At 39.9% G+C, this 20,249-nt stretch overlaps 1 protein-coding gene across 50 annotated transcripts in view; it reads right to left on the bottom strand.

Moving 5' to 3' along the window:
* Positions 1-20,249, bottom strand: part of dock3 (dedicator of cytokinesis 3) — a 397,524-nt gene that overhangs the window by 143,288 nt on the left and 233,987 nt on the right. For all 50 annotated transcript variants that reach the window (XR_012397895.1, XR_012397898.1, XM_009296480.5 and 47 more), the window contains exons 6-8: positions 16,001-16,149; positions 9,662-9,746; positions 1,161-1,202 (exon numbers count right to left, since the gene is read on the bottom strand). Coding sequence is in view for 48 of the 50 variants with exons in the window: in XM_009296480.5 (XP_009294755.3) it covers positions 1,161-1,202; positions 9,662-9,746; positions 16,001-16,149 (276 nt within the window). In the remaining 2 variants the exon portion in view is untranslated. The remainder of the gene's footprint in view (positions 1-1,160; positions 1,203-9,661; positions 9,747-16,000; positions 16,150-20,249) is intronic.

Genomic DNA, 20,249 nt, shown 5'->3' with positions numbered 1-20,249 from the left:
AGACAAAATTATAACATATTTCATCCAAAGTGAGGCAAAGAAGTGTTGAACATATCATGTTTTTTTTTTTTTTTTTCCCTGGGAATAATGTTTCTAAAAGAGCTGTTGACAAATTAAATCAGATTATGGTTAAAACCCCAAACAATACAAACATTAAACAAAAAACAAACAAAAAATTTCTGAAGTTCTGTGTAATAACAATGGAATGACAGAAGGAGAAAATACTGAACTACTGAAATGTGTTTAATACTTTATATAACAGTCTTGTTCAGTCCAGCATAAAGATGTCTCTCATACGTAGAATGAAGCCTCATGCATTGCTCAGGTGTGAGTTTCTCACAGACATCAACAGTGTGTAAACCTCGATGCTTCTGTGGGTCTCGTCTATCAAATCTGAGCTTTATTCTGTTTTCTCTATTGGATTGGGTTCAGGTGATTGGCTGGGCCATTCTACAGCTTGATTGCCTTTCTCTGAAAGCTGTTGTGGATCGTTGTCTTGCTGAAATGTCCACCCTGTGTTCATCTTCATCCTCCTGCTAATCTAGATGTTGGACTGAAGCAGCTGGCATTCATTTACACCGAGGAAGGACAGAAGCTTTATGAACAACTACTGAGAGATTTCAGCTGCTGTCTGGGCTTTCACTGCACAACTACACCTCCCTTTCTTCGTGTGTTCAACACTTTTCCGTGCGTTTTTTCATTGTATTACACATAAATCCATTTGTAAACTAGTTAGTTTTGTTTTATGGATATATGGATTTCTTTTGTTGTCCTAATTTCAAGTCAACAGCACGTTTAGAAATATGTTTGCTGAGAAAAATGGAGACACAATATTTATTTCCCCCACTGTATGGATTTTATTCTCAATATTGATTTTTTTCTGACATGACACATGTTTGTATTTATGTGTGTAGCTTTATTTATTCATGAATCAGATAGCAGAGTGTTGCATGTGTTACTGACCTATATTTGAGCAAGTGCTTTACACAGGGCTACAAAAGACCTATTAGCATCACCAAAATGGAATAAACAAGGTGTTTAGATCAACTGTCATATTTCAGCCCGTGGTGATCCATGACCTACAAAAGCTTTCTGCACATGTTAACAACCCTAAGCAATTCTGACAAGTCCTCAGATAGTGCTGAGCATGACAAACATACCTGGGATGTGCTTTGCTGGACGCTGTGTCTGCTGGAGAGGTGCTGTCGAGCGAGAGAAGGAAAGAGACAAACACTGTGGTCACATATGGGTGAAACTCAGACTTAAATCCAGTCAGTGGGTATATACAGAATTTCAGACACACTGTCTTGGCTGTACCTCCATGGCAGACATATCCTGTCCATTAGAATGAACGTTTCTCAAACCCAGATGTATTAAGTGCTGACTGTGGATGCTATACTCGCTTGCACTGAAAGCTTTTCAAACAGTATCACATTACAACAATTATACATTTCTAAGGGAACACAATACCATGTTTGATCTTTAATTGAGTAAACACAACACTATCTCCAGGGTTTGAACACTTATTTATCTAGCTTTCCACAAAACTGTATAGATGTTCAGATTATTATCTCGTGAGATCTCTACATCTAGATTAATCATATTCACAGAGGCATCGTCAGCACAAGCACAAACACATGCTCATAATCGCATGCTGAAACACACACACACACACACACACACACACACACACACACACACACACACACACACACACACACACACACACACACACACACACACACACACACGCACACATCCCGCCCGGGAGCCTGGGTGAATTATGAGTCTGTGTTTCTTAGCTTGCATCTTTCTCTCCGGTGCTTTTGACGCCATTTAGAATAAATTACCCAGCATTCAACACAAACCCCCGTCGGCGAGTGCATGGTCGGATCAGGGGCAAGCAAAATGCGCAAATGTAAAATAGATTGTGCCTTCCCACTCAAATCATACACACACAATGCCATGGTGTTCTGCTGGAGTCGCATCACTATGTTGTTGCTCAGGTGTTCTCGATGGCTCGACAGTTGCCACAGTGTTTTGGTGGGTGGAGTCAAGTTGTTTTGAATTGGTGTAGTTTGGGTGTTCTGGTTTAAGCAGGGCTGACTATAGAGATTTATATGTTTTAGGCATTGAGTAATTTGACCGACTCTTGAGTATTGAAAAACGTCTTGTGATTTGGTACCTTGTAGTTTTGATACCAAAAATGTCGAGATCTTGTCTGTGTTAGTGAACAAAGTGTATGGTGGCAAATCTATCGAAAAAGAACGAGTGAACACAATGGGCCCTATCATACACCCGGCGCAGTGTGGCGCAAGACGCGGCGCAATAGTCTTTTGGTAGTTTCAGCTTGGCACAAGAGTCGTTTTGTGGCGTTGCTCTACGCTGTTTACATAGCAAATGCATTAGCGCTCATTTTTGCGCCCATAGGTGTTCTGGTCTAAAAAGGAAGGCGTTCTGAGGCGGACTGCTGGCGCGTTGCTATTTTGAGAAACTATAATAGATTTTTCATTAGACCAAAACTAACCCGGTCTAAACTCCGGCGCAGAGTTGCGCCTCGCTTACGCACTGCTTAATACGCACAAGAGAGCATTGGGCAAATATCTTTACATATGAAAAAAATGTAAATATTAAGGATATATATAGGATATGATAAGAATATATATAGGATATAAATATAAAGGATTAAAATATTACAAATCATATTATTTTCTAGCCTACATAAATATGAAAAATCACTGCTTTTATGTCTTCTTCATCTCAGGAGGCTTTTTCAGTTCATTTATAACAATTTGCTTTTGTAAAATGTTAATATTATTAGCAGTATTATTTAATATATCCATATTTATATTTGTTTTATTAAAAACAAGCTTAGATTTGCCCACCTGTCAGGTTTTAGACCATATGGGGCATGGCAGGTGTATTTGGAAATAATTCAGTATTCTGACCACACTTGGTCATTATTGTTCATTTATTCGTTTGCTGGAAATTAGAACTGAATTTAGAAATAGTTTTGAAACAAATCTTTGCGCTTAACAAACAAAATTAATTATTTATAGGCTAATTGATGTCTGTGCGTAAAGGTTTCCCTATCCAAGAGCGAATGTGAAAGTAGTTCCATTATCTCTCATTCTCACGCAGTAGATGCTCTGTTTAACAGTTTTCTGTTAAAAAACTGTCAATTGTTAACTGTTTGCTTGTGAAATGCTCATTGTTTCCACTTAGACTTTCTTTGCGTCCTGTAAATAGCGAATGCGCTCTTGGCGCGACGCAGCTGGGTCTTAAAGGGAATGGGAGATGAGACTCTAATTGGTTTATTCTCAAAACACACCTGTAACTCATTAAGAAAATAAACTCAACCCTTTTAGCCGATGCGCCTTGGCGCAAAACAGATTTTCCCGTCCGTAAATTAGCAAAAATGTGTTCTGACACGCCCTGAAAGCGTTTGTACCCTGCGTTTTGCGCTCTGCGCATGGACCGTCAAAATAAAGCCCTAATGCTGGCCCAAAAAACGTAGGAACTGGAAAAAAAAGATCTTTAATATTATCTTGGTTAAACTAATCTTATTAAGTTAGAATCTTCTTTTAATGTTGTACTAAAGAAAAGCATCTTCAGTAGAAGAAATGTTAAGATGGTTCAAATGGGGACAAATACAAATACTAAAGACTGTAGTCTGGTAACATCAATCAGCCCACCCCAACCCTCCCTCCCATCCGAGTCACAACACCAATCTGCTGTTTCAGTTCTACTCACCTTGCCCTTAATAGATTTTAAGCAAAGAAAGACCAAAGACTTGACTTGTTTTTTAGGATAGTAGGCATGTGCACTAACACACAAGCTGAAGAACACAAACCAGAGGCCTGAGGGTGAGTAAAATAACTGTACATTAACTGTAAATGAACTGTAATTTTTTTTTGTTTTAGGATGAACTATTCCTTTAAATCATTAAGATATTTGCAGGGGTTCCCAAGGAACTTTAAGATGGTTCCAAAGGGGACTAATAACAATACTAAAAACTGTAGCCTGGTCGAATCAGTCAACCAGAAGCCTGAGAGTGAGTAAAACAACTGTAAATCTTCATTTTCGGATCATTTTAATTTATCAAGGTGTTTGCAGTGGTTATTAAAAACGTTAAGATGGTTCAAATGGAGACTAATAACAACACAGAAGACTGCCGCCTGGTAGTATCATTCAGCCCCCAAAACCTCCCTCCCATTTGGGTCACGGCACCAATTTACTCTTCTAGTTTTACTCATCCTGCTCTGATAAGATCTGAATGAAAAAAGACAAAGGTTTGACTTGTTTTTTTTAAGATAGTAGGCAAGTGCACTAACAAACAAGCTAAAGAACACAACCCAGATGACTGAGGGTGAATAAATTAAGCATAAATTAACTGTACATTTTTGTTTTTAAATGAACTATTCCTTTAAATTATCACGATATCTGCAGTGGTTCCTAATGAACTTTAAGATGGTTCCAAAGGGGACTAATAACATTAACAAAGACTCTAGCCTAGTAGTATCATTCAGCCCCCCAAACTTCCCTCTCATCTGGGTCACGGCACCAATTACCCTTCCAGTTCTACTCATCCTGCTCTAATAAGATTTGAACCTAAAAAGAACAAAGATTTGCCATTGTTTTTCAAGATAGTAGACAAGTGCACTAACAAACAAGCTAAAGAACACAAACCAGATGACTGAGGGTGAGTAAATTAATCGTAAATTAACTGTACATTTTTGTTTTTGGATGAACTATTCCTTTAAATATACAAGGTATTTGCAGTGGTTCCTAAGGAACTTTAAGATGGTTTAAAGGGACTAATAAACTAAAAACAACAGTAAAGACTGTAGCCTGGTAGTATCAATCAGCCCAAAACCTCCCTCCCATCCGGGTCATGGCACCAAGTTACCCTTCCAGTTCTACTCATCCTGCACACATAGGATAGAAGACTAAAGAAAGACCAAATATTTAACTTGTTTTTCAGGATAGTAGACATGTGCACTAACAAACAAGCTAAGGAACACAAACCAGAGGCCTGAGGGTGAGCGAATTAACTGTACATTAACTGTAAACTTTCATTTCTGGATGAACTATCCCTTTAAATGATCAATGTATTTGCAGTGGTTTCTAAGAAACTTTAAGATGGTTTCAAAGGGGACTAATAATCAGTCAACCAGAAGCCTGAGAGTAAGTAAATCAACGATAAATCTTTATTTTTAGATTAATTGTCTTTAATTTATCAAGGAGTTTGCTGTAGTTCAAAAGGGGACTAATAACAATACTAAAGACTGAAGACTGACAGTATCATTCAGCCTCCCAAACCTCTCTCCCATACGGGTCACGGCACCAATTTACCCTTTCAGTTTTATTCACCCTGCTCTCATAGGATTTGAACCAGTGTTTCTACAATAAAAGATGTGTATATTAACAAAAATGCTAAAGAACACAAACCAGAGGCCTGAGGGTAAGTAAATTGTACATTTTCATTTTTGGAGGAACTTTCCCTTTGGGGGCTAATACCAATACTGGTAGCATCAGTCAACCAGACAAACCAGAGACCTGAGGGTGAGTAAATTAACTGTACATTTTCATTGTTGGGTGAATTATACATTTAAATTATCTAGATGTTGCAGTGGTTCCTAAGGAACTTTAAGATAAGTAAATGTGCACTGATAACAATACAGAAGACTGTAGCCTGTTAGCATCAGTCAAGACCTGCCCCAGTCCTCACTCTCATCCAGGTCACAGCACTAATTTACCCTAACTCACCTTGCTCTCATAGGATTTTAGCCAGTGTTTGGGATAGCGGGCATGTGTGCAATCAAAAAAAACTCAAAAGACACAATAGAGGCTGAAGAAGCTAAATGCTTTCAATATCAGTTGCTAAAGGGCCTCCTGAGCTGGCACCCGTTACATTCAGGTAGGTGGTAGTCTAAGTCTAGTGATATAAGTAGTTGCTAGGGCACTGAAAGTTGTTGCCATGGCATTATAGTTGTTTGGTGGGGCACTGAAAGGTTTCAGTCAAGTGTTTTTAGCTGATATAGGGTACAGTGATATTGATGCTTCCCTTAGTAAACACCACTAATAATTACCTTCACAAGACGGACTAGCGGAAGGAATCATCAAAGCCGCATGCACTCTATCTAATGATAAAAGGCAAGATTTCCTTGATCTAGTGCATGACAACGAGCGAGTGAAGTAAAGCTCCATTTGCAAACCCAGTGGAGGATTTCAGGCCGAATGGAGAAATGTCGGTAAAACAAATATCTTTCCTTCTGTTCTCACGTTCACCATGAGGGAGGCTAAACGCATGCCTGGCGGGACTCATTAATCTAAAATAGCGCCTTGCGGCACTGTGAGCGCGGCAGATTGTACAGCCATGTACAACACACTTCAGTGAGGATCAGTTTCTGACTAACTTAGATGAATATATACTGTGGTCTATTGTGAAATACGTCTGCGGTATTCATTTGGAAGGCACTAATTAAGCGAGGTCACTGTGCATTGCTAATACTGTACGCTACTCACAGGACGTCCGCTGCAAGTGTGTTACTCAAGTGCAAAGGGATGTTGATTTCAGTAAGGAAAATTTACATTCTACATTTATTCGTCATCAGAAAGTAGCAGTATATATGGCAAATCTACCTATTTACCAAGTAAATTACAGCTAAAACTTGTGAACTTTATTCATTCATTCATTCATTCATTTTCCTTGGGCTTAGTCCCTTTATTATTAACTATTGATTAACTAAACTGGCCGTAGTGTATGAGTGTGTATGTGTATGAGTGTGTATGGGTGTTTCCCAGGGCTGGGTTGTAGCTGAAAAGGCATCCGCTGTGTAAAACATATGTTGGAATAGTTGGCAGTTCATTCCGCTGTGGCGACCTCTGATAAATAAAGTGACGGGGCCGAAAATAACAAAAAAAATAAATAAGGCTGATTCCCCCTCACCGTCTCTCTATAAAACCCAAACAATTAATCCTAAAGTGAATAACCTATAAAACTAATAGTCGTAATCTAAGTAACCCCGAAGCTCTTTGGCTGAATCATTGTCTCTCCTGGAGGAGATGCAGCAGTATCTTCTATGAAAAGGAAAGGTCTGCTGTGTCTGAGCTCAGTGTTTCTGTGATGCTGGAGGGCAAGTAAAAGTCTCCTCACATCTCCGTCTTTGTGTTCTCTTCACCAGCCTCCTTCTTTTCTATCCTCCTTTCTTCTGGTTCTTTATTTTTAGTGTTTGTGTGAAACTCCTCCGCCTCCCACACATGGAGCGGCACTGATCTCTCTCTGTGACCTGTGAGTGTTTGGCTGCGGCTCTTACGATTCAAGTCAACATTCAGCTGCCCGACCCACGAGTGCTCGCTTTTACTCTCAATTTAGCCCCCCAAAAAGTTTGGGAAACGGCTTAGTCAGACACTTTAAACAGTTCTTTTGTTTCCGGATACAGATCCTACAAAACTCACATTCTTCACGGAAACTCTGGGAAAATGTGATAATAATATTAATAAGCAATAATTATAACAATTATAATGATAATAATAATAATAACAACAATAATAATAATAAATTCATTCATTTTCTTTTCAGCTTAGTCTCTTTATTAATCAGGGGTCACAACAGCAGAATGAACCACCAACTTATCCAGCATACAGTAAACAAAAAACGATTCACCCATGCACACAAATTCAATAACCTTTTTATCAGCATCTGAAAATGATCTGAGTCTAATTTGAACAAATCAACCAACTAGGTTTTTTATTTAAGGCAAGATGGCAGACAGGAAATTCAGTTATTAAGGCATAAATGGTTTTGATACTCTAAGGACAACCAAGGAATGTCTCAAGACTAGTTTCGTAACAATAGGAAAAATTAGTCAAAAGTTATTAGCCTATTTAGAAACATCGTTATAATGTTGGCGCTGCAACTAAACTTTTTGAGCACCTTCAGGGCACAATCTCGAAGACACACTTCGACCTTCATAACAACTTGCCAATGCGTCCGTAGAATATATCAATTTTTGACATAATTCAAAATGGCTGACAGCCAAAATGGTTGACCCGGGAAAATCCGACATCATTCGACTTTGTCATGCTCCGCCGGATTAAAAGAGATCAATTATGAGTTTTGGACAAAGGGTTGAGAAGTTATACGGAAAAAAAGCTCTATTTCCGGACCACTAGGGGGTAGTGCACTGAAAAGCGGCAGCTCACCTCAGACCATGGTTGTGATAACACACACCAAGTTTGCTGTGAATATGTCAATGCGTTATGGATATATCGCCTCACACCTATTTTCGCAACATCTATGTTAAATTTGTTCGCAAGTTAATCAAAAACAATTTAAGTCTAATCAACTTGCATTCAATAACTTTTGGTCAGCATTGTGTAAAGATCATGTGATTCAATTTTGGTGAATATTTGATAAATGGCCTAAGACGAGTTCATTCAAACAGGTTTTCATTACGGAAAATGACAAGTGCGTGGGAATCCGCTTAAGGCTAGGAATCTTGAGCCAGAAAATTTTGATCGTAGCCCATTTGGTTCGAAAGTTATAACGATAAACATAAGTGAAACTTTGGACAAGAGGTGGCGCTAGAGAGTTTGAGTTAGGGCTTACTCACACTATGTACAGTTGCTTGAACCAGGCCAAAGCACGCTTGGCCCCCCTCTGGTCTTCCCTGACGGCCTGCCCTCACATTACATTTGGGCCTCGGCACGCTTACATCGATGATGCGCTGTTCAGTAAGAAGCGCTCTCGCTCAGCAAAGTGGACATTTGTTTAGTTATATCGTTTTAGGTGTTTGAGATGCGTTGACACACAGTCAAATATTTCGCCGAACAGATCTGCCACTTTTGACGCTCATAAACAATCATAAAGTCCTAGTGCTGGACTTAGGAGGTTTGCTAAAGGTGCAGCTGTCGTGCAGTGAGGGGTTTGCGTCTTTAATAATCTATGACAGTTTGCATTAATTGAACAGTAAGAATGATTAATAAATCCATATGAAACAATTCCGAAAAAGTGACATCTCGTTTTTAGATTCGGGCTTGGGCGTGCTTTGCACTCACACTACAAGTGTACTACGCCTGAGCCTAAGAGAACTGTCCTCTGGCACACCTCTTCCAACCGGGCCAGGGCCAGCCAAGTGACCCACGACTGAGTCCGATTCAGAGCACTCACACTTCTCAAACGATCCAGGAAACAGATTAGATCAGACTGTCCTCTATCAGTGTGCCAAAGTCTGCACAAACAACGTAAACGACTCATAATGTTGCCATAAACTCCCAGAGCGGAAAAAGAAGAAGAGGAAGAAGCAGCAAGAATAATAACAAGAACCAGAACCAATACAATAGGTGCCCATGCATCTTCAGTATATTAATAATATTAACCCTGCATCCATTACAATGGACATCACATGACATCCCATTTTTCTAAAATTTGGAACATAATTCAGGTCTGAAGGGGTTAATAATAATGTGTTGCATTTTATTTATTTTACTTTGAGTGTGTAAATAAGTAAAACACATGTATTAAATTAAATGTTATATATTAAAGCATCCCTTAACTGTTTTCCACCACATCTGGACTCTACCACAGTAAAATGTAACACTTCACAGATGAACAGATGAAAACACACCGTCATCTGAATGCAGTCCATCAACTTACCATTTTGTAAAGATCAGAAACGCTGATCTGATCCGCATCGACCATCTCGAACTCCTTCCTGGGCACCAGATCTAAGCCTAAATGTCTGTCAAACACAGAGAAAGAAGAAGGACATAGATTAACCGAGATTACTCTCTCCCGAAACACACAGACTGTATAATATTGTGGATAATAAAAGAACAGAAAATCTGTCAAGCTGTTGTGTCCACCTGTTGTGGTGGGCATTTAGCCATGTGCTGTCTTTTTTTATGCATCAATCGCTACATTGCAAATATCGGGCGCTAGCTTCGAAAACACGACACAAGATGCATATTTTCCACTCTATTTTCCAGGTTAATCCAAAGTGAATAGTTAAAATTGGGAGGATTGTATGAATAATGTGCACAGAAAGCTGCTAGCATGAGCGCAATGTGCAGCTGTCGCACTGTAGAACTATAGAAACAGCTGTTGCCCTCATAAACAAAGCATGACAGCAATAGCATGCTATAAAGTGTCTTAATATAACATAAACATCACAACTGTCAGGTGTCCCAGACATAAATAAAACCCCATCAACACACTGGGAATCCTGAATTAACGACTAGCATTAGTTTTTAAACATTTGTTTGGATGTTCTGGGTGCTAATATTGCTAATAACACTAATGCAGCTATCGCATCTTTATTCAAACATTTGTTCGGATGTTCTGGGTGTTCGCTAAATGGTTAAAGTGGTTTAAATAATGCTAATGCAGCTATCGCAACTTCTTTTAAACATTTGTTCGGATGTTCTGGGTGTTCGGTAAACGGTTAAAGTAGTTTAAATAATGCTAATAATGCTAATGTAGCTATCCCAACTTCATTAAATTGTTCAGATGTTCTGGGTGTTTGCTAAATGGTGAAACATGGTTGAAATTATGCTATTAATGCTAAAGCAGCTATTCCAACTTAATTTAAACATTTGTTCGGATGTGGGTGTTTGCTAAATGGGTAAACTGGTTTGAATAATGCTAATAGCGCTAATGTACCCATTGCACTGCTAAAATCTTCTTCATGCTTGACAGGTAAGGTGGTTGCTAGGGTGTTGGAGTTGTTTCTAGGGCATGCTTGGTGCTTATTTCTACCCTTTTGCTTTGGTTGTTGTGCTCTCAATCAAATAATTAGCATTAGCATAACCCACCGCCCCTGCCTAGCCAGGGGTGTGCTAATATTTCTGCATATTTTCTGAAAGTCTACTTGCAAATGAGTTCTCCAGAGAGACATCTTGCATCGTTGGCTTGTATCAGAGCATAAATAAATCTATTTGCTGACGACTTTGTGTAAACAGACAGTAACAAACTTATTATGTGACAATTAACAGTTTTTAGTGATGACAAGCTTGATGTACTCCACAATTGCTGTGAAAATGCAGCTAATTTGTTACGTCAAGACGTCGCTGATGTCTTGTTGTCAACAAATAAACCGTCTTGCAATCTTACATAAACCGCCCATATTATGCTTATTCTTTTTTTTTTCTTATAGGTTTTAGACAAATAATTTACTTCAACTCAGGGTAAAAATGCTTTAATGTTCTCATAATGTACACTGAAGGATCTGCTCTGTTTACATCGTGTCTAAAACAAAATCAGGTGGCCCAACTCCTGATTTGAGTGGTCAGGTAGCTTGACATTGGTCAGGTCGCCCTACTCTGCTCTTATTGGTCAGATCATCCTATCCTGCTCTTATTGGTCAGGTGGCCCTACTCTGCTCTTATTGGTCAGATAGCTCTTCTCTGCTCTTATTTGTCAGGTTGCCCTACTCTGCTCTTATTGGTCAGATGGCCCTACTCTGCTCTTATTGGTCAGGTGGCCCTACTCTGCTCTTATTGGTCAGATGGTCCTACTCTGCTCTTATTGGCAATATGGTCCTACTCTTCTCTTATTGGTCAGATGGTCCTACTCTGCTCTTATTGGTCTGGTGGCCCTACTCTGCTCTTTTTAGTCAGATCGTCTTACTCTGCTCTTATTGGTCAGATGGATTTTCTCTGCTCTTTTTGGTCAGATGGCTCTTCTCTGCTCTTATTGGTTAGATGGCCCTACTCTGCTCTTATTGGTCAGATGTCTCTTCTTTGCTCTTATTGGTCAGGTGGCCCTACTCTGCTCTAATTGGTCAGATCGTCCTACTCTGCTCTTATTGGTCAGGTGACCCTACTCTGCTCTTATTGGTCAGGTGGCCCTACTCTGCTGTTATTGGTCAGATGGCTCTTCTCTGCTCTTATTTGTCATTTTGCCCAACTCTGCACTTATTGGTCAGATGGCCCTACTCTGCTCTTATTGGTCAGGTGGCCCCAGTCTGCTCGTATTGGTCTGATCATCTTACTCTGCTCTTATTGGTCAGATGGCTCTTCTCTGCTCTTATTGGTCAGGTGGCCCCACTCTGCTCTTATAGGTCTGATCGTCTTACTCTGCTCTTATTGGTCAGATGGCTCTTCTCTGCTCTTATTGGTCAGGTGGCCCTACTCTGCTCTTATTGGTCAGGTGGCCTTACTCTGCTCTCATTGGTTAAATGGGCCTACTCTGCTCTTATTGGTCAGATGGCTCATCTTTGTTCTTATTGGACAGATTGTCCTACTCTGCTCTTATAGGTCAGGTGGCCCTACTGTGCTCTTATCGGTCAGATGGCTCTTCTCTGCTCTTATTGGTCAGATGGCCCTTCTCTGCTCTTATTTGCCAGGTGGCCCTACTCTGCTCTTACTGGTTAGATGGCCAGACTGTTGTTAATAATCAGATGGCCCTTGCACTTTTTAGTCAGACTGCTTCACACTGCTCTGATTACCCTACTCTGCTCTTATTGGTCAGGTGGCACTACTCTGCTCTTACTGGTCAGATGGCTCTTCTCTGCTCTTATTGGTCAGATGGCTCTACTCTGCTCTTATTGGTCAGATGGCTCTTCTCTGCACTTATTGGTCAGTTGCAAATTAGAATAGAAACGGTATAAAGAGCACACAAACATACGTACAGACAGGGATAGGTGTACATCTTTTGGGTAAATGAGGCTAATATTTGACACAAATCCATAAATGTCTTCTTTCTGGCTGTTCTTTCTACGAATGAATAATGTAGAAGCACTGTTCAAGTGTGTTTCCTCGTCGGTTAGTAACGCTATATTTCATTGCACAACAATTAATCTATCCGGCTTTTTGGCTAAAAAAGAGAAATCATGGTTTAATCTGTTATTATTAGATTATTTGTAAATTTCACCTCTCCTGTTTTGTGGCTAAGCTAAGCTAGTTTTAATTTTGATTCTGTTTTTTCTAATCGTTGTCTATTATGTCATGAATATACCCCTGTAATGCATACTGCAGTCCTTTTTTGTCTGGCTTTCTCGGATATCTTATCTGTTCGCCAAAAATGACTATTTATATCCCTGGGAATATCTGACACCGGCGCATACATACTCATTGTGATTGACAATGGAAGCTTGACAGGCTTAGCAACAGTAACTACGCAGGGCGAGGCTTTGCGAAGGATCAATTGCATGAGTTTTATTGTATTCATTCAAGTCAGAGACAATTTCCCTTGGATAGTAGATTTGCATTTGCAGAACAGAAAACAGGGTCAACAGAAAAAATGCTAATACAACACCAGCAACTATGTTGAGGGTCAAAACTGACAGTTGATTAGGAGTTCACTGTTAACCACAGAATAGCATTAAGCTACTTTCTGTCACCCTTTTGCAGGAGCAAAAAGTGGAAATAATAATAAAAAAGACTTGTTTAAGCAATTCTGAATCATGTTGTTTTAGCAGAATTACTCAACCTTTCAAAACATTGAAGACTTTTACGTTCGCAAACGGCTATATTAAACACTGCGAACAGTAATTTACAGTAAGCAGAGACCCTTCAACAAATGCATATTACAGTAACAGTGTTACTTGCCAATAGACACAAGACCTCTTCAAGAGAAAATTGTTAACCTGAGTAAGGCATAATGAAAAACATTATTAGATTGTTTGAAACACACTCCAGATGCTCTTCAACTCATCCTTCAAGTATTTATAGAACGCATCTGTAAGTGCTCCTGTCTCAAATCCATTTCATCCCATTTACTCAATTATCTCTCAGTTTGCTGATCTGAAGACCTGGCAGAGATGTCCTGCTGAAAGCCCTGAACCACAAAGTGCCTCATCGCAGAAGTGAGTCTTCAGGTGACCTTGATGAAGAGCGATGAGTGGTAAACTTGGGTTTGAAACGCAGAAGCCGATACTCGGATCACCTGACCTCTAAAAGACTTTTGGTTTAAATTCCCTGCTGAAAAATCCAGCTTAAACCAGCCTAGGCTGGTTGGCTGGTTTTAGCTGGTTGACCAGGCTGGTTTTAGAGGGGTTTTGGCCATTTCCAGGCTGGTTTCCAGCCATTTCCAGCCTGGTCTTAGCTGGTCAGGCTGGAAAATGACCAGCCAAATCCAGCTAAAACCAGCTTGACCAGCCTGGTTTAAGCTGGATATAGCTGGTTTTGGCTGGACTCCCAGCTTGGCTAGGCTAGTCAAGCAGGTTTTAGCTTGTCATCTTCCAGCCTGACCAGCTAAAACCAGGCTGGAAATGGCTGGAAACCAGCCTGGAAGTGGCCAAAACCCCTTTAAAACCAGCCTGGTCGACCAGCTAAAACCAGCCAACCAGCCTAGGCTGGTTTAAGCTGGATTTTTCAGCAGGGTTATTTGGCTTTAATTCAATGCTGCAAGATGTGAACCAAATAACTCTTCACTTGGAGATCTGGAAAGGTTGCTCTGATAGATAACTTCCCAAAAAACAATCATTCATTCTGAAACTACAGTGCATTTCAAGTTCAATTTGAGTATCAAATGGATAATAGCCATGAAACTTTCAAAAATCTCTGAAAACAATGAAACAATGATGCAAGAACTGTAAATACCGAGATATTTAAATGCTGAAAAAGAAGAACTGCACAAGTGTGTAGGTTAGAAAATGGGGGCGGCATCTGAAGGACAAACATAAGTGTCTTTGATTGCAGTGAAAACTTAATTAACTCTAAAGAAAGGCAAAACTCATCCTTTTTGTTGTGTTGTGTTTTGCATTACTGTATCTGAAATGTAGTTTGCATTAACCAGGCAACGAATGGCATATAATCTTTTTCTCCTCATTTTTATTCTGGGCCAAGTCGATTTAGGGTGACGAGAAAGTCACAACAATCCATCTCTAGTGTTACAGTTCTGTTTACTCCACATTTAAAAGGCCTTGGTCTCTATCCCATTAAAAAACACCAGAAGATTCTCATGACACACAACAGCTTATTTAAACACCTTTCGATTGAGTGAAGCATGCCAGTGCTGGATTTAAATCTCAACAGGTTATTTAAAGTCCAGACGAAGTCGATCCCAAATACTTGTTTAATAGGATACATTTCAAAAGGTGTAAGCTAACATTAAAGCTAACACATTTAGCAACACCTTTAAGGTATATCGTGTGGTTGTTCTGCACTAGTTAAACTAATGGTGGAAGCTAGATAACTTTGTTAAAGACACCTTTCGTGGTTCTATAAGAAAGATCTAAACCTATTGTAGATGTTAGAATGAAGGCTAAATCGGCTAACAACACCTTAAAGGAATCTTTAATGGTTTTTATACAAGATTCAGACCATTGATGGAAGATAGCATGATGGTTAATTTGTTAACAACAATTTAAACACACCTTTGGAAGATCTTCCAGAAGATTTGGGCCAATGGCGGAAATTACCATGATGGCTAACATCACTAGCAACACGTTAAAGTCAGCTTTACTGGTTATTGTGCTAAAGTAAGACCAATAGTGGAAATTAGCATGACAGCTAACTTTAGGTAACAACTTGAAACCATCTTTCCCTGCTGTTAAAAGAAACCAAATGCTGGTAAGGCATTTTCTTGCTGGTTCTAGCTTTGCTGGTCATGTGCAGTTTATTGAAGTAAAAGTTAATGCTTGGAAAAGTTTGTTTGAAAATAAAGTTTATAGGGTTAAAATAGCTGATTGTCCGTTAAAAGTGAGAATTGGTCCCTACAAGTATGACCAAATTTGCTTAAACAGCTTAAAGGTATTCTTCCGTGAGATTTATGCCAATGTTGGAAGTTAGCATGATGGCTAACGTTGTTAACAAAATATTTAAAGCATGTTTTTGTGTTATTGCCCAAAATAAAGACCAATATTGCATATTAGGATCCTGGCTATCATTGCTAACAACAGCTTAAACCTATTTTCTGGTGTAGACTTATAGTGGGAGTTACCATAGGGTCTACCGTTGCTAACAACCCATTTAAAGGTTTTCCCTAAGACTAAGACAAAAGTTTGAGTTTGTTTAGAGCATTTGTCTTTGGAGGTAAAAAAGAATAACTCACTCATTGCCCCAGTCCAGTCGTACAGTGATGTGTCGTTTGACCTCGCGGACTTGATCTTGGGTCAGGTGGCCTGAAAGCAGTTGTCGCCTCAGATCAATCAACTCGTTCATCACGTGACGAAGCTTGTAAAAAAGGTCCACTTTATGCTTCTGTGGAAAAAAGAAAACAAGAAAGAAAGGCAAAGATTTATTTGAATCTCTCTATCCATTACAAATTAACCTTAAATTTGATCTGGCCACTGTGGAGTAGGCCTATATCGCACATATTATACTAAACATCCTGTGAACAATGCAATACACTCTTACGTTGATGTAAAGAAATAAATGTGTACTTCTAAAACTGTACACCAGAAATTCATTGGTTCGCTAAAGACAGGCGGCATTGCCAAACGTTCCCATCATGTCACTAATATATAAGTCCAACACCACATTTCAGTCCAACAATTAATGATTACAGCAAGTCATTTTTCAGAATTTCCACAACCCAACAAACCCAACCTAGGCTCATTCTGATTATGTATTCCTATATACATTTCTGGAGAGTGCCAAATACATCCAAGGAGCTACATTGTTCTGCAGTTTTTGGTTTTCGTGAATCGACCAGAGGCCGCTGTGTATACTTTTTCAGATCTCAGATTTCTCTCGCGAGTGCCATTTGTGCCTAAATTTTTTCACGTAAACCCACCTGAGGACGCTGACTGACCAACCAACCAATGCCCTCACCCTCGCCCTTCCCTAATCCCAAGCAATAGTATTCTAAAAAGCACAGATTGACACAAACACCCCCTTCCCTATACCTAACCTAAGTGTTTTGAAAAGCAATGCAGAAAAAGAAAAGCCCTAGCCTGATTTTTACCACGTTTTCAGATACCACATTCTCACCGTTATTTACTTGTTTATTTTATTTTTTAGATTTCATTTCTGTTTTGCCAGCTTTCTGGAACCGTTCTTCACTATACTCAAACCTAATTGTCAACTCTGCTCTGCGTCTCAAGTCTGCCAACGTGCATGTCAAGCTACCAAATAAACTGGTAACATCAGAAAAGCCGTACATACGGAGGCAAGCGTTCAGCTTGTAAGCAAGAAAATGAATGGCAAGATACCGCCTCGGAGCGTTCGTTTTTAAAAATGAAATGCAGCCATACATAGCTCTGGCTACATTATTCGTGATCTCCAGAAATATATATAGGGTTACATTTTCAGAATGAGCCTATGTTAAACAAACCAATCCCAAACCTGTTCCTGACCTGTCAGTGCAGAGTGAATAAGATTTTAAGTTAGGGGAATAGTATTCACAGTTGCAAAAATCTCTGCTCAACTTTGTTTAGAGTCTCTAAAATAAATGACTTCATGTTGCTCAGCTTCTACAGACCACTGTCAATGTGAATGCCATGTCATGCTGCTTTCAAATAATGTTGGATTTGCAGTATTGAAGATAATCAAAGTCACAGACAGTCAAAGACATGGAACAACCACCGAGCATCTTCTAAGCACACGTCCCAAACCGCAAGGCTTCCCCTCCAAGTTTTGTGCATGATGAATGATAACGACTCCCCCGTTGGCCCTCAGGGAGACGTGTAGCAGACAGATTTGTGCGTTTGTCATGCTGTGCCAGTTGTGTGTGCAGTCTCCAGTGTCCTCCATCACCAAACATCTCAGGACTTGAGTTTGATGTGCTCTTGAAAACAAAGAAGGTTTACTCAAGAATGTGCCCCTCGATGCCTATATCTGTATGCATATGTCAGTATTCCATTCCACAGTGTGTTATTGGTGAAATGAGATGGGATCTGAGCACTCTCTTGTAAAAGCCACATCCATCAGATGTTCTGTTGTACTCAATTGGACCTGTGTACTGGATGTAGCTATTTCCGCCCAGATCACTTCTGGCTCTGGAGACTGACAGCTTCCCCCTCCTCATGGCGGTATAATTAGTCTTCTTTGAGGCGATCACAAGCAAAACAGAGTGATTCACTTCCTACTAGCCTCAATGGCCCATTTCTTGGAGAAAAATCTCAATGACCAGCTGCAGAACATACGACAAGTCCACTTTGTGTAGGAATGCGGAGAAATGTTTCTGATGGAAGCTGAGAGTGAATCTTTGTATAAACAGCAGTAAAGTAGGTGAGAGTTCAAAGTGGCTATTACCGCCGGGGCTTATACCGCCGCCGTTTGAAATTGCTGCCGCTCCGTTTTTAGTGTATGACTGCAGTTTGTGAATAAGCCGCCAGGGGGCGCAAAGGGACGGGATGTGAATGGACAGAAAAAGCCTATACAGCAGCTTTAAATATGCTACTGTGCTTGTAAATGTGATTAAACAATAAGTCAAAGCATTATAATTCCTTCATTTATCATTTAAAATTTGTATGAGAAATCTGTAAGAGTTGGCATCCTGAATCAAAAGGAATTATGTTACAATACGCTTATTTCACGCGGCCGCGATTTTAAAGAACCAAAGCGAGGCTGCGGTGGGAAGAAACCCGGAAGTGTAGGTCCAGCACTGTAAACATTGCAGTAACATGCTGTGTACTACAAACCTCCAGCTGTTTCCGAGACTTTAAAATGCAGAAATGGTGTAACCATCACTTTAATATTATTCAGTAAGTTTATTTTAAACAATTAAAAGCAATTTAGCATCAAACAAGATTACAATCTCAGTGATATGCTTCAGTGTCCTCCTAGGCTTCAGCTCATGGCACTAGTTTAAACACCGTGAGGACGCTTTCCTGCTTCAGCCTGTGTAACCCGGTGAGTGATAAAACACTGCAGTCCTCTGCAGCACACCCTCGTGTTGTCTATAATAGTGTTGTCCTGGTACTGAAGTTTTAAACCCGGCTATTTCCCGCTAACATGGAAGCGCTGCTGAGCCAGATGACTCGACTGATCTTTATGGCTTCGCGCTTCAGTCTTCGTGTATCTGTGTTTGGTTTGCACTCAGTTTACCGCTCTTCACCCAGTGCAAACACAGATACACGGACTGGAGTGTGAAGCAGCCGTCAAGATCAGTCGAGTCATCAAGCAGATCGCTCGGCTCGTCTGTGTTTGTGCTCGGTATACAGCGGTGGGTGAACTGATGACCTTCTCGGCCAATCACAACCATTTCTGTTGAACACGTGAACACAATGGCAAATCAGCGCTGTTTTAAGAAAGCCATCAACAGTGCCTTAAATGTTAGCGCGAAATTGCCGGTTTTTCTTTTAATTCAGTGTCGTGACAAGTCTAATATAGTGAAAGATTCAGTTTATTAACGCAAGTTTTATAAATGGCATCTAAAACGTGTGTTTGGGAAAGAAAACGTTAGCTAACTAGTGCCATTTCCCTTAACTTGGCTCAAAATGAGCTCTGATATCCCTGTTTACATTCACCATTCATTCAGAACGGACCTTCGGTTCACCCTGAAGGCGGAGAAATGATACATTTGTGTCACTTTATCTTCACTGATAAGATATACAGCCAGTTACACAACATTCCTATGTAACTCCCAATGATACTTCCGGGTTTCTTCCCACCGCAGCCTCGATTTTGCTTTTGAAAATGGCGGCCGCGTGAAATAAGTCTATAGACCAATATACTTCAAGCTAATTTAAAGAGCTAACTGGAATGATGGAATTTCAAACAAAATCCGACCAAAACAAAGTTTGGAAGAGTTTCTTTTTGTTAGAAACATCTCACCAAAGCAGTCTTTTTTGGGGGAGTTACTTTTTAAACCCGTTTGAGCTACTGTTGGTCCATGGCAATTGCACAATCGGTAGGCAAGTTTCTTCTTTGACGCGTGGCAATCTTCAACTGTAATTCAGCTGTAAGTGCTAACTATTAAGAAGCTCCTCCGGATAAAATAAAAATAAAAATAATAATCATCCATTTGTAGTCAATGAAGTTATCACAACTCTCTCTCTCCTTCTATGCCTTTGTGTGATCCTAGCTAGAAAAGTGATGATGAAGTGGTGTGGAAACCTTTTTATCCATGCTAGCTAGTAGGATCTGGATTGCTATGCAAGTCCATATGTTTTAGGCCCAATCCCAATTCTCCCCCTAAGTCTAAGCTGGTTTCCACCAGAATATTCTTTGCATTGATATTGGCTGACCACTGTATTCCTGGTGGTTTGGGTAATTTAAAAGCACTGCAGATTTAGTCTTTCAGAATGTTTGGAATGTTTCATTTGTCACCTAATCACCCAACTAGTTCTTAATCAAAGTTAATTAGAGAGTTTTAGGGGATGATTTTTAGAGGCATAACAACCCTGGTCTATACT

This window comes from Danio rerio, chromosome 22, assembly GCF_049306965.1.
Source record: "Danio rerio strain Tuebingen ecotype United States chromosome 22, GRCz12tu, whole genome shotgun sequence".
Taxonomy (NCBI): domain Eukaryota; kingdom Metazoa; phylum Chordata; class Actinopteri; order Cypriniformes; family Danionidae; genus Danio; species Danio rerio.
Note: the sequence above shows the minus strand (reverse complement) of the source record. Positions and strands in the feature narration are given on the sequence as shown.